Consider the following 12578-nt stretch of genomic DNA (forward strand, 5'->3'; position numbering starts at 1 on the left):
CCCCAGATTTGTTCAAGGGGTTCCCCCTGCCCTACACTTCACTAGGCTAAAAGAAGGAACACCAGGACCTTGCATTTTGTGGAAAGGAAAAGAGCAGGAATTCCTGTTGGGTCCTAAAACCCACTGGATTCCGCATGGGCAAAAGGGCCCCTTCACCCCTATTCAAGCCAAAAGAAAAAAAAAGTGGGGTGAGGAATGGGGAGGGGGATGCCACCAGGGAAGGAGCTTTTCTCACCAATCCAGTGTGATCTGATCCAGGAAAAACACCATCCTGTTCCCTCTCTCTGATAAGGTTCCTTTCGCATATGAAGGCAGGCCAGCAAACTGAAGCAGCTTCTATCTTACCTAAGCTTTACCTAAGACTCAAAACTTCTCTCAGAAGAAAATTAAGGTCCTAAAAAAAGTCCCTGACCGAATGGTCGCCATCCTGTAAGAATTGAATATTTCTACCCAGACATATATTTTATAAAGTTTATTGAAAGGGTAGACAAATGTTCCTAAGTAACCTGACAGCATGGTGCCTAACCTGCCAGTCTCTTCCTCATTCCTTCCCTCACCTGCCTGCTCTGTTCTCTTCTTGGTTCTCCTCCATTCTCTCTTGATTCTCCTCCTAAGAAACCCCCAACCTTGACCTTTATTGATGCACAGTACATAGTCCAACGCAAAACCTGACGCAACTGTGGTATGTCAGGAATAAGTTTGATAGACAGGTAAAGCTCCTCAGGAGGGGAAGGGGATAAACTTCCTTGACACACTGGCAAAGATATTGGGATGGTTTGCCATTTCCTTCTCTAGCTCATTTTTACAGATTAAGAAACTGAGGCAAATGGGATTAAGGGATTTTCCCAGTTAGTAAGTGTCTGAGGTCAGATTTGGACTCAGGAAAATGAGTCTTCCTGATTCCAGGCCTAGCATTCTATCTACTGTACCACCTAGCTGCCATAGATAACAAGTATTCCTAAAAATCACTGTGGTATGCAAAACCAAGCAATTAAAGCCACTATGCTTATGGGGGAAATGGGGTTGTCACATAACACTTAAAAATTTCATCAGTGACACAGAAAAAAAGATTATCTAAATGAAAACAGTAGTATGGCTTTATACATGTTGAATAACATAACAAATACATATGTGCTTAATAAATAGTAGTGGTATCCATGGCCTCTGGCTACTGTGGCTTGCAGAGTTAATGGGCACAAGCCAGAAGGCAGCCCATGACTGCAATTCCAGGATTCAGAGGCACTTTACCTTGAAAAAGATTTCTTATGGAAGAGGTTATTGGAAGGTTTGCAGCTTATAATTTTTTGTGAAGTAGTGTTATTTTCTACATTCTCAATGTTGACGACAAAATCAAGCATGAACAAATATGAAGTTAAATTATTCTTAAATGATTCCCTAATATATAAATTGTCTTGGCAATTTGGCCAAATTGGCATTTTTAACTTTGTTGACCTTCTTTCCTGCACTTAGCAGTATTTGCAACATATTAGGAACTTAGTAAATGCTTCTTGACTTGATCCCACAGTTTCTTGTCACCTCTTATTATGATAAACATGCCATCCAACTGCTATCTGTGCCTTCCAAATTTGTCTTATACCTGTTAGGAGTTTGTCAGTAGTACCAAAAGAAAAAAAGACCTTTGAAGGCACTTTGTGTATCCTCTCTGTAAATCATTGCTTCCTTCAGTGGTGGAGAATAAATAAGAGATTCTGGCAGTATAGAGACCCAAAAGGATGAAGTTGGAACAATTCAGTTGTGGCCCAACTGTGAAAGGAGGCCTTGGGAGTAGTAATAGTAATGGCAAGGAAGAGATAGGACCCTAAAGTATTGCTGGGTTGTACACATTGTAAGTACCCAATAATTAATTTTTTTTTGGTGTTCCAGGTCTATAAAATGGCAGCTGTATGTGGCCCAATTGGGTGGATTTTATAGTGACCTAGAGCTTATAGACCTGTAGGACTGATTTTAAGTGTTGAATATCTTTTCTCTTGGCAGGTGCTTCCCTATTTGTATCTTCTGGGCAGCTGGTGTACATTGCTTGCAACCATGCGTTCCCTGGTATTCCTGTGTGCCCGTCAAGTAATCCAGGACCAGGTCTTTGCATGCCAGGCCCTGGCATTCCTGCCCCAGGAGCTGTATGCAGCACTATTCAAGGCAGCCTTCTTAGACAGAAAAACATTGGTATTGCAGAAGCTGGTACAGATGTGGCCTTTCCCTCTCCTTAGTTTCCAGCAGCTACTGCGTGAAAATTCAGATTGCCGCCGGGTTCCACTACAGGAAAGACCAACAAAGGAGAGTGTACAGGCTGTGATCTTGGGGCTTTCTGCACGACTAAGGGAGCCACCCCCCCGCAGGTAACTTGGGCCTGGGGAACTTGATGTATAGGGAGGCCAGCAAAAAAATCATGTAAAATGTGTGCCTAGAATTAAAGGATGAATGGCAGAAGCCACTTAGAATACTTTTTTCTTTTTTTAATGAGTAATTTATTATAAACTTAACTTTAATAAAGTAACTAGACTTTCAAATACAACTAATTAAACAATTTAGTCATTACTTTTTTTGTCTCCTTTCATTATCTTTATCCATTTTGCCCTATATTTGTGTTTTTCTTTTACATAGTTTCATCATTATATATTGGTCCTTCGGTTCTATTTTCTTCACTTTGCATTTTTTCATATCTTTTTATTTTTGTTTATATTCCATATTGTATTATCCATTACTTTGATTTATGTCCGTCTATTCACCTGTTACCCAATTATTGAAGGTTACAGTGATTTTTAGCTTTGCACAATTATTATAAATGGGGGGCAGCTAGGTGGCTCAGTGGATTGAGGCCTAGAGATGGGAGGTCCTAGGTTCAAATCTGGCCTCAGATACTTCCTAGCTGTGTGACCCTGGGCAAGTCACTTGACCCCCATTGCCTAGCCCTTACCACTCTTCTGCCTTGGAGCCAATACACAGTATTAATTCCAAGATGGAAGGTAAGGGTTTAAAAAAAAAACAATTATTATAAATGCTATTAGAAATATCTTTGATAAAGAAAACTATATTCCAGGTAGTTCTTTTTTTTATTTTTTTATTTAATTCATCAGGCATTTATTAAGTACCTCCATTTTGGGCACAGAGGATATAAAAACAGCCCATCATTCAAAGAGTTTACATTCTTTGGGGGGAAATAGCTTAAAAATGCAAGATGGCCTTTAAGACTGTATGTTCTCCTTCTATTTCATCATTAGTGATGGTAGTGCCAAAAAAGGGAAGCAGATAATTTCACATTTTTTATTGGTAGCCTTTATCCATGATCTTTATCTCAAGACTAATGAGCTAAGTTAAAGCAGGAACTGAATTATATACATATTGACAACTTTCTATAAATGAAATCAAGATATAAAAACTCACAGCTTCAGTGGAAGAATGACTCATACATTTTCTTCAAAGAAACAAATTAATAGGCAGAATGTGCAACCATAGGAAGTATAAAACAACTAATAGAATGCTTGGCCATCTTGTCTGGCAGTGTTCATAAACAGTACTTCTTGTTAAGTTACTTCAGCTGTTCAGTACAGTAGCCCAAATTATCATAGTCAATGAAGCAGAGAAAGATTTAAGTAGTGAACTTGGGTAGTGAGTTTGAGACTTTGTCATTCATCTTTACACCAATCATAATCATGAATAATGTCAAAATTCCTTCCCCACTCGTTCTGGCTAACCCATAGAAACCAAATCCAAAGTAGAAATAAAGGCAGTTTGCAGTTCCTTTCTAAGCTTTCCTTTTCTCTGATAACACACAACTATCATCCCTCTTTCCTGTTGCCAAAAAGCCCCATGTCCATAGACCATATACCCCTCCAGTTTCCACAAATGTGCATTATAGTCTTATAGGCCTGAGAAATTAAACAAAACCCTTAGTATGGCCTTTAAGTTTTTTGTAATATGGCTCTAATGTATATTTCCAGCTTTATTTTACATTGTTTATTTTAATGTATTCTAGGTTCCAACCAGACAAGACTAATTAGCTATTTTGCAAGTTCCATATGCTCTTTCTTGCATTTGCACATGCTGTCCCCTCTATCTGGAATGAATTCCCTCCATATCATTGTCTTTCAGAATCTTTACTTTTGAGGGGCAGCTCAGGTTCCAATTCTTCCATCCATCCTTCCCTGATTTATTCCCCCTGAAAATGTCCTTAGATTTTTCTAAAATACATTGGATTTTTTTCTTTGCCCTCATCATGCCCTAAATTGTATAAGATTTATCTGTCTGTATCATCTACATACAACACCCCCCCAATCACCCTCCCTCCTATATGTTAAAAGCTCCTTAATAGGTTCTGTATTATTTTTAGGGTTGTGTCCCCAGTACCTCTTAAAGTACATTTGATAAATAGTTGTTAAATAAATGAAATTTACTGTAATGCATTTGAGGTTTTCTTCTCTTCTACTGACAGCCAACTTCTTTTTATTCCTTAGCAGTTAGATGGTATAGTGATTAAAATGCTAGACTTAGTGTCAGGAAAATCTGAGTTCAAATGTTGCCCTCAGATATTTCTTAGTTTTGTAGCCCTGGGCAAGTCACTTAATTTATGTCTGCCTCAGTTTCCTCATCTGAAAAATGAGGTAATAATAATAGCACCTGCTTTTTGGAGTTATTGTGAGGTGAGGGTGAAATTAATGATATTTGTAAAGCAATTTGTAAACCTTAAAACACTATATAAATGCTATTGTCATACTTATGTTGCTGTTGTTATGCAATGAGGTCTTTTCTTTTTATTGTTTTTTTTCTAACTGTATGTGATATTTTTAACTTTTTTTCCCCCCAAAACAAGAAAAAAATGCCTCAATCTGTACTCAAGTGATCAGTTCTCTCTCTGGAGGGGGGATAAGATTTTTTTCATCATGAGTCCTTTGGAATTCCCATGGATCATTGTATTGATCAGAGTAGCTAAGTCTTTTTTTTAATTTATTTTACAACTTTTTTTAAAATTATTTTTTATTTTATTTTTATATATGTATATAAAATATATAAAATATATTTTATTATTTTTATTTATTTTACAACTATTTACAGTTGATTATCATTAAAATGTTGTTACTGTATACAATGTGTTCTTGTTCTCTTTACTTTGCATCAGTTGATAAAAATCTTTCCAGGTTTTTTCTTAAACCATTCCTTTTGTTATTTCCTAGGCTATTTCCCATTTTATGGACATCGTCTCAATCGCTAATTCTTTGCCATCACAAAAAGAGCTGCTATATTTTTGTACATAAAGAACCTTTTCCTTTTTCTTTGATCTCTACTACTAGATATAAATCTAGTAGTAGAATTTCTGGGTCAAAGGATAGGCACAGTTCATCCTTTGGGATTAAAAAAAAGGTTATGATCTGTATTGATGGAGGCAATACTTTATATTTGTAAGGAGGTATTGAGAGAGGAAATATATTATAGTTCCAAATTTTTCTTCAGGATGGCTGGACAAATTCACAATTCTAGCAATAGTGTGTTAGTGTCTTTTTTTTTTAGTTTTTAGGTTTTTTTTTTAAGCCCTTACCTTCTGTCTTAGTGTCAATTCTACAGAAAAGTGGCCAGGCTAGGCAATTAGGGTTAAATGATTTGCCCAGGACTGTACAACTAGGAAGTGTTTAAAACCAGATTTGAACCCTGGTCCTTCCCACTCCAGGCCTTATGTACTGTACTGCCTTGCTGTCACCATCCCTATTTTTCTTCATCCCCACCAGAACTTGTCATTGTAGCCAGTCTGATAGGTGTGAGGTAGTACTTTAGAGTTGCCCTTTTTTAAAAACCCTTTACCTTTTGTTTTAGAGTCATTACTAAGATATAGTTCCAAGGCAAAAGAGCAATAAGTACTAGGCAGTTTGGGTTAAGTGACTTGCCCAGCATCACACAGCTAGGAAATGTCTGAGACCAGATTTGAACATAGGACTTCCTGACTCCAGGCCTGGCTCTCTATCCACTGAGCAACTTAACTGCCCCTGCCATGGAGTTAATTTGCATTTTTCTAATTATTAGTGATTTAGAGCATTATTTCACATGACTGTTAATAATGTTGATTTCTTCTAATAACTGTCTATTCATATCTTTTTACCATTTATCAATTGGGTAGTGGTTCTTATTTTTATAATTTGACTCAGTTCCCTATATATTTGGGAATATATTATATACATATGTGTATATATAGTCAAATGAAGCCTTTATCACAAAAACTTCAATTATGTTTTTTCTATGGCCTATTCTTCAAGTGTAGGGAGCAAATGGGGGAACCATTCTGACAGCTTCCCTCAGGTCATCAATGTCTAAATCTTTGAACCCAAGTTTCTTATTGCCTGGACCTGCTCCTCTTTTTTTCCCCAACACTATGGTGTGAGTTTTAAAATTAATATTCAGTAACTAAGTATTATATTTTAAAAGTTTTATTACTGCCTGAATTCAGCTCGACCACAGGTCCAAAAAGAGGAAGAGGGAGGAGGAGTTACAACCACTTAAATACCATCACGCAAAATGAGAGGACACAGGAGAAGGGAATTTGGAGAAATACTAAGGGACTTCTAGGGGATGAAATCCAAAGACTCAAAATCTCCATTTATACATAACCCCCCATCCCCACCCCTGTGATCCTTTTGGGAAACCAGTTTCCCCAAAAGGATCATGGAAACATTATCAACTTAAAAATTACATAATTGCAGCTTATGTGCCACTATCTATTTCTGAGAATGAAAAAAAGGAGGGGAAAGTACCCAACAATTTAGAACTATTCAAAAGTATAATGGGGAAGTTCAGCTTTCCTGTTGACATTCAGTCAGAAAATACTTGCTGGGATTTTGTAGCAGAGATTCCTGCTTGGATAAGTCTTTGACTAGATGCCTTCTGAGGTCTCTTCAGGAATTTGTGAGATAGAGTTGGAGGTAGATTAGGATTAGTATTGCTTAAAGAACCAGAGAAAGGCCTCTTCCTGAAAACTTAGAGAAAGACACAGATAAGAATAACACAAAGAGAAAATCGGTGGAAAAGTTGTCATCTGACCAATGATGAATCATGTTATCTATCTCCTGACAGAAGTGATAGACTCAGTGAAGAATGAAGCATACCTTTTTTGACATGGCCAGTATGGGAATTTGTTTGATTTGACTATATGTATTTGTTATAGGGGTTTTCTTTTTTTTTTCCTTTGGAGAAGGGAAGGAAAGGAAATAAGTAATTATTAAAAGTGATTTTTAAACACAAGTTATGATCTGTATTGATGGAGGCGATCCCTTATACTTGTAAAGGAGTTGTTAGGGAAGGGAGGAAATATATTCTAGGTATTCACAGAGTGATAATATAGAGCCATTTGTGAGGAGCAACAAGTAGGCCAGTCAAACTTGATGGTAGAATATGTAGAAGGTTGTAAAATAGAAGACTAGAAAGGTAGGAAGGGGAAAGGTTCTGAAGAGCTTGAGATGCCAATGAGAATTTTATATTTGATCTTGGAAATATTAGGGAGCTGACATGGTCAAATATGCACTTGAAGAAAATTACTGGCCATAGAGTGGAGGATAGATGGATAAAAATGATGTAGGGACACCAATTACAAGGCTCTTAAAGTAGTGTAAGCAAGAAGGTGATTAGGGCCTATATTCAAGTTGTGGGTGTGTGAGTAGAAAAAGGTCAAGACATGCCAGATTAACTTTACTTTTAATTAAAAAAGAAACAATATTGGCTCTGTACCTATGGTGAAAAGAGTACTGTTCCAAGCTTCAGGTTCTTTGGGCAGCTTCCTTCAGAGCTAGTTTTGAGGATTTATAAGTTTTCAATTCTTCCAAGGTGATATGATATAAGAAGAGGTATATTTAAACTCTCCTGACCTGGGCTCTGGACTGTGAGTAAACATAAGCTCCCTTTTCTGCCTTAGAACTGTGACCAGGGTTTCTGCTCCCCTGTAGTTGAAAGCACTGGTGTCTACTAGTGCTCTTCACCACCCTGAGGCCATGACTTAGGACTTCGACCTGGTTCTGCTTGTGGGCAGTTCAACAAGAGCCTTGCACCTAGAGTCAGTAAAGGGACCCCTGTAATCTCCTTCTGAGTAGGTGTCCCTTACCATCTGTGGTTGAGAACTCCAAAAGCTTTTGCTGCTGATTCAGCTGCACCCAAGGCCTGTGGCTTGGTGTACTGCTTCGTACTTCAGTTCTCCCTGGTGTGCTAGATCTTTTGTGCTGACTTTCTTTCTTTTTTTTTTTTAAATAAACATTATTTTATTTGGTCATTTCCAAACATTATTCATTGGAAACAAAAATCATTTTCTTTTCCTCCCCCCCTCCCACCTCTCCCATAGCTGACACATGATTCCACTGGGTATCACATGTGTTCTTGACTTGAACACATTTCCGTGTTGTTGGTATTTGCATTGGAGTGTTCATTTAGAGTCTTTCCTCAGTCATATCCCCTCCACCCCTGTAGTCTTACCTTGGTGTTTTTATTGTGCTGACTTTCTAAGTTGCTTTGGACTAAAAAATTATTTCACTTCATTTTTTTTGTTCATTATGCTGCTCTAGATTTCATTTTGAGGTGTTATAGTTTTGGGAAGAGTAATTTGTTAGAGATTAGGTGGATCTGTGTACCTTCTCCACCATCTTGGCTCCAGCCCTCCAAACTAACTTTACTCTCAGGGTTACTTAAGATTAGGTGAATGCTGTAGATGTAGTTTATATAGATTTTAACCAGGTAATATTGCTCATATTGTTCTTGTGAAGAAATTAGAATGCAGACTGTAGACAACTCTTAATTTGTCACTTTTCCCATTTGCTTCTCTGCAACTCCTATCCATTCTACTATATGAGAGAAATCAATTCCATCTTCCATATGACAGCCTTTCAAGGGCTAGGCCTCAGACACTTAATAGCTGTGTGACTGTAGGCATTTAACTTTACCCTGTTTGCCTCAGTTTCCTCATCTGTAAAATAAGCTGCAGAAGGAAATGGCAAACCATTCCAGTATCTTTGCCAAGAAAAACCCCAAATGGAGTTATAAGAATCAGACACAACTGAACAAGACAAATTTTAAAAAGACAAAAAAAACCCCATAAAAAAGACATTCCATTTCTAACAAGAAGTCATCAGATATTTAGGAATTAATTTACTGGATACTAGTTTGTTCTTTTATAAAGATAGGCATAAAACTTAAAAAAAAAAGCCATAGAAAATTAGAGGGGACAATTATTATTTACAATTAGGTAAGACTGACATTGTAAAAATGACTATTTTTGAAGTTGATTTATAAATTTAATTCAGTGCTAGTCAAAATGCCAGGAACAGTTTATATGAAGAAATAAGAGGGCAAAAATATTTAGCTTACATATGGGAGAAAGTGATAGAAATAGTCTTACTTATCAACACTACCTAATATTTAATTACAGTACTTTAGGGATTCTTGATTTCATCATTGTATGTCCCCCTCCTTATCTTTCCCAATTTGTGATGAGGACCACAGTTGTTTACAGTCTTATTAATCATTTCATGAATTTTAGCCAAAGAAAAATCTGGTAACCATCTTTTAATTTTTAATACAATTTTATTTAATATTTAGTTTTTATTTCCTTCCCTCAAACTCCCCATCTCTCATTGAGAAAGCAAGAAAAATAAAATTCATTAAAAATATTCCCACTTTAGCCATGTCCAAAAAATAAATCTGCCTAAATTTGCACTCCAGGTCTATCACTCTCTATCTGGAGGCAGGTAACATGTTTCATCATGAATATTTTATTATGTTGATGAGAGGGTTTTTTTTCAGTTATTTGTTTTTTAAAGTAGTAAAAATTTTTCCCCATGATTTATGTTGTCTCCCTCCCCCATCCTGGAATTTACAAACAATTCCACTGGATTATACATGTATTCTGTTGAGAGTTTTCAAAAAATTGTCTTTACAGTATTATAATAGACAAATTCTTCTGGTTTGCTCATTTCATTTTGCATATGTTCTTACAAGTCTTTCCAAGTTTTTCTGAAACTATTCTCTTTGTAATTTCCTATAGCATAATATTCTATCATCTATATATATCATATTCCAGTTTGTTAAGCCATCCCCTAGTTAATGGCTACCTCCTCAGTTTCCATTTCTTTGCCACCATGAAAAAAATCTATAGCCATATTTTTTTTTAATAACCCTTAACCTTCTGTCTTAGAATCACTACTGTGTATTGGTTCTAAGGCAGAAGAGTGGTAAGGGCTAGGCAATGGGAGTTAAGTGACTTGCCCAGGGTCACACAGCTGTGAAGTATCTGAGGCCAGATTTGAACCTAGGACCTCCCATCTCTAGAACTGGCTAGAGCTGAGCCATCCAGCTGCCCCTGTAGCCATCTTTTTTAAAGATAGTCTTTTCCAAACTTCTCCAGGCTGATCCTTGGACAACAAACATAATATCTGCTTCATAGACTGTACTTACATGTTTTTAACTCAGCAAAGCTTCCAGAACTTTTTTACCATAAAAGTCTTTGAGAACTCAGGGCTGGCACTACATCATAATGGGACATCAAAGTAGAACTTAAAGTGTCAAGAAAATTAAGACCTGGTCAAAAAGGGCTCCTAGAAATAAAACCAAATGTATATAAAAGATTAATGTTTGATAAATATATGGAAAATAAAAACCAGGCAAAGGAATTACTAGTTAGTCAAATAAGGGAAAACAAGATAATATTTTCAGTCTTTTCCAGGCCACTAATTAGCCTCAAATAAAAAGATCCTGGCTTAACAAGCAAAGGCAAGAGATTATGCAGCTCTAACATAGCATTAAGAATGTATCTGCCCTGAGACACTTCCCAGCTGTGTGACCCTGGGCAAGTCACTTAACCCCCATTGCCTAGCCTTTACCACTCCTCTGCCTTAGAACTGATACACAGTATTTATTCTAAGATGGAAGGTAAGGGTTTAAAAAAAAGAATGTATCTGCCCTTTTGTATAGTGCCATTCAGCAGTAAGTAATAGTCCTAGGAGTTTGTCTTTTATTTATTTGTTTTTATTTAATTTCTCCCCAAGTTTTGGAAAATTTTAATTAATTTAGGGTATTTTTCCATGGTTCATGTTCTTTCCCTCCCTTCCCCCAACCCCCTCCCATAGCTGATGGCAATTCCGCTGGGTTTTATATGTGTCACTGATCAGGATCTATTTTTCTATTATTGATAATTGCACTAGGGTGATCATTTAGAGTCTATATCCCCAAACATATCCCCATCAACCCATGTGATCAAGCAGTTGTTTTTCTTCTGTGTTTCTATTCCCACAGTTCTTCCTCTGAATGTGAATAGTGTTCTTTTTCATAAGTCTCTCAGAATTGTCCTGGATCATTGCATTGCTGCTAGTAGAGAAGTCCATTACATTCGATTGTACCACAGTGTATCAGTCGCTGTGTATATAATGTTCTCCTGGTTCTGCTCCTTTCACTCTGCATCAATTCTTGAAGGTCATTGCAGTTCGCATGGAATTCCTCCAGTTTATTATTCCTTTGAGCACAATAGTATTCCATCACCAACAGATACCACAGTTTGTTCAGCCATTCCCCAATCAGAGGGCATCCCTTCATTTTCCAATTTTTTTTAACCTCCACAAAGAGAGCAACTATGAATATTTTGGTACAAGTTTTTTCCCTATTATCTCTGGGGTACAAACCCAGCAGTGCTATGACTGGATCAAAAGGCAGGCAGTTTTTTAGCACCCTTTGGGCATGGTTCCAAATTGCCTTCCAGAATGGTTGGATCAATTCACAACTCCACCAACAATGTATTAATGTCCCAATTTTGCCACATCCCCTCTAACATTTATTACTTTCCTTTGCTGACATATTAGCCAATCTGCTAGGTGTGAGTTGGTACCTCAGAGTTGTTCTGGTTTGCATATCTCTGATTATAAGAGATTTAGAACACTTTTTCATGTGCTTATTAATAGTTTTTATTTCTTTATCTGAAAATTGCCTATTCATGTCCCTTGCCCATTTATCAATTGGGGAAATGGCTTGATTTTTTGTACAATTGATTTAGCTCCTTATAAATTTGAGTTACTAGGCCTTTGTCAGAGGTTTTTGTTATAAAGATTTTGTCCCAATTTGCTGCTTCCCTTTTAATTTTGGTTGCATTGGTTTTGTTTGTACAAAACCTTTTTAATTTGGTTTAATCAAAGTTATTTATTTTATATTTTGTAATTTTTTTCTAACTCTTGCTTGGTCTTAAAATCTTTCCTTTCCCAGAGATCTGACAAGTATACTATTCTGTGTTCACTTCAGTTTCCTTCTTTATATTCAAGTCATTTGCCCATTCTGAGTTTATCTTGGTATAGGATGTGAGATATTGATCTAAACCTAATCTCTCCCATACTGTTTTCCAGTTTTCCCAGCAGTTTTTGTCAAACAGTGGATTTTTGTACCAAAAGCAGGGATCTTTTGGGTTTGTCATAGACTGCCTTGCTGAGGTCACTTACCACACATCTATTCCACTGATCTTCCTTTCTGTCTCTTAGCCAGTACCATATTGTTTTGATGACCACTGCTTTATAGTATAGTTGAGATCTGATGCTAGGCCACCTTCCTTCACATTTTTTTTA

The 12578-nt window shown here is 36.8% G+C and overlaps 1 protein-coding gene across 1 annotated transcript in view; it reads left to right on the forward strand.

Moving 5' to 3' along the window:
* The window catches only part of LOC100019583 (leucine-rich repeat-containing protein 14-like), a 36014-nt gene that overhangs the window by 8652 nt on the left and 14784 nt on the right, over nt 1-12578 (forward strand). The window contains exon 2 of the mRNA XM_007488808.3: nt 1996-2354. Within this exon, the coding sequence (XP_007488870.1) occupies nt 2047-2354 (308 nt within the window). The 5' untranslated portion in view covers nt 1996-2046. The remainder of the gene's footprint in view (nt 1-1995; nt 2355-12578) is intronic.

Source organism: Monodelphis domestica, chromosome 3 (assembly GCF_027887165.1).
Source record: "Monodelphis domestica isolate mMonDom1 chromosome 3, mMonDom1.pri, whole genome shotgun sequence".
In the NCBI taxonomy this organism is placed as follows: Eukaryota; Metazoa; Chordata; class Mammalia; order Didelphimorphia; family Didelphidae; genus Monodelphis; species Monodelphis domestica.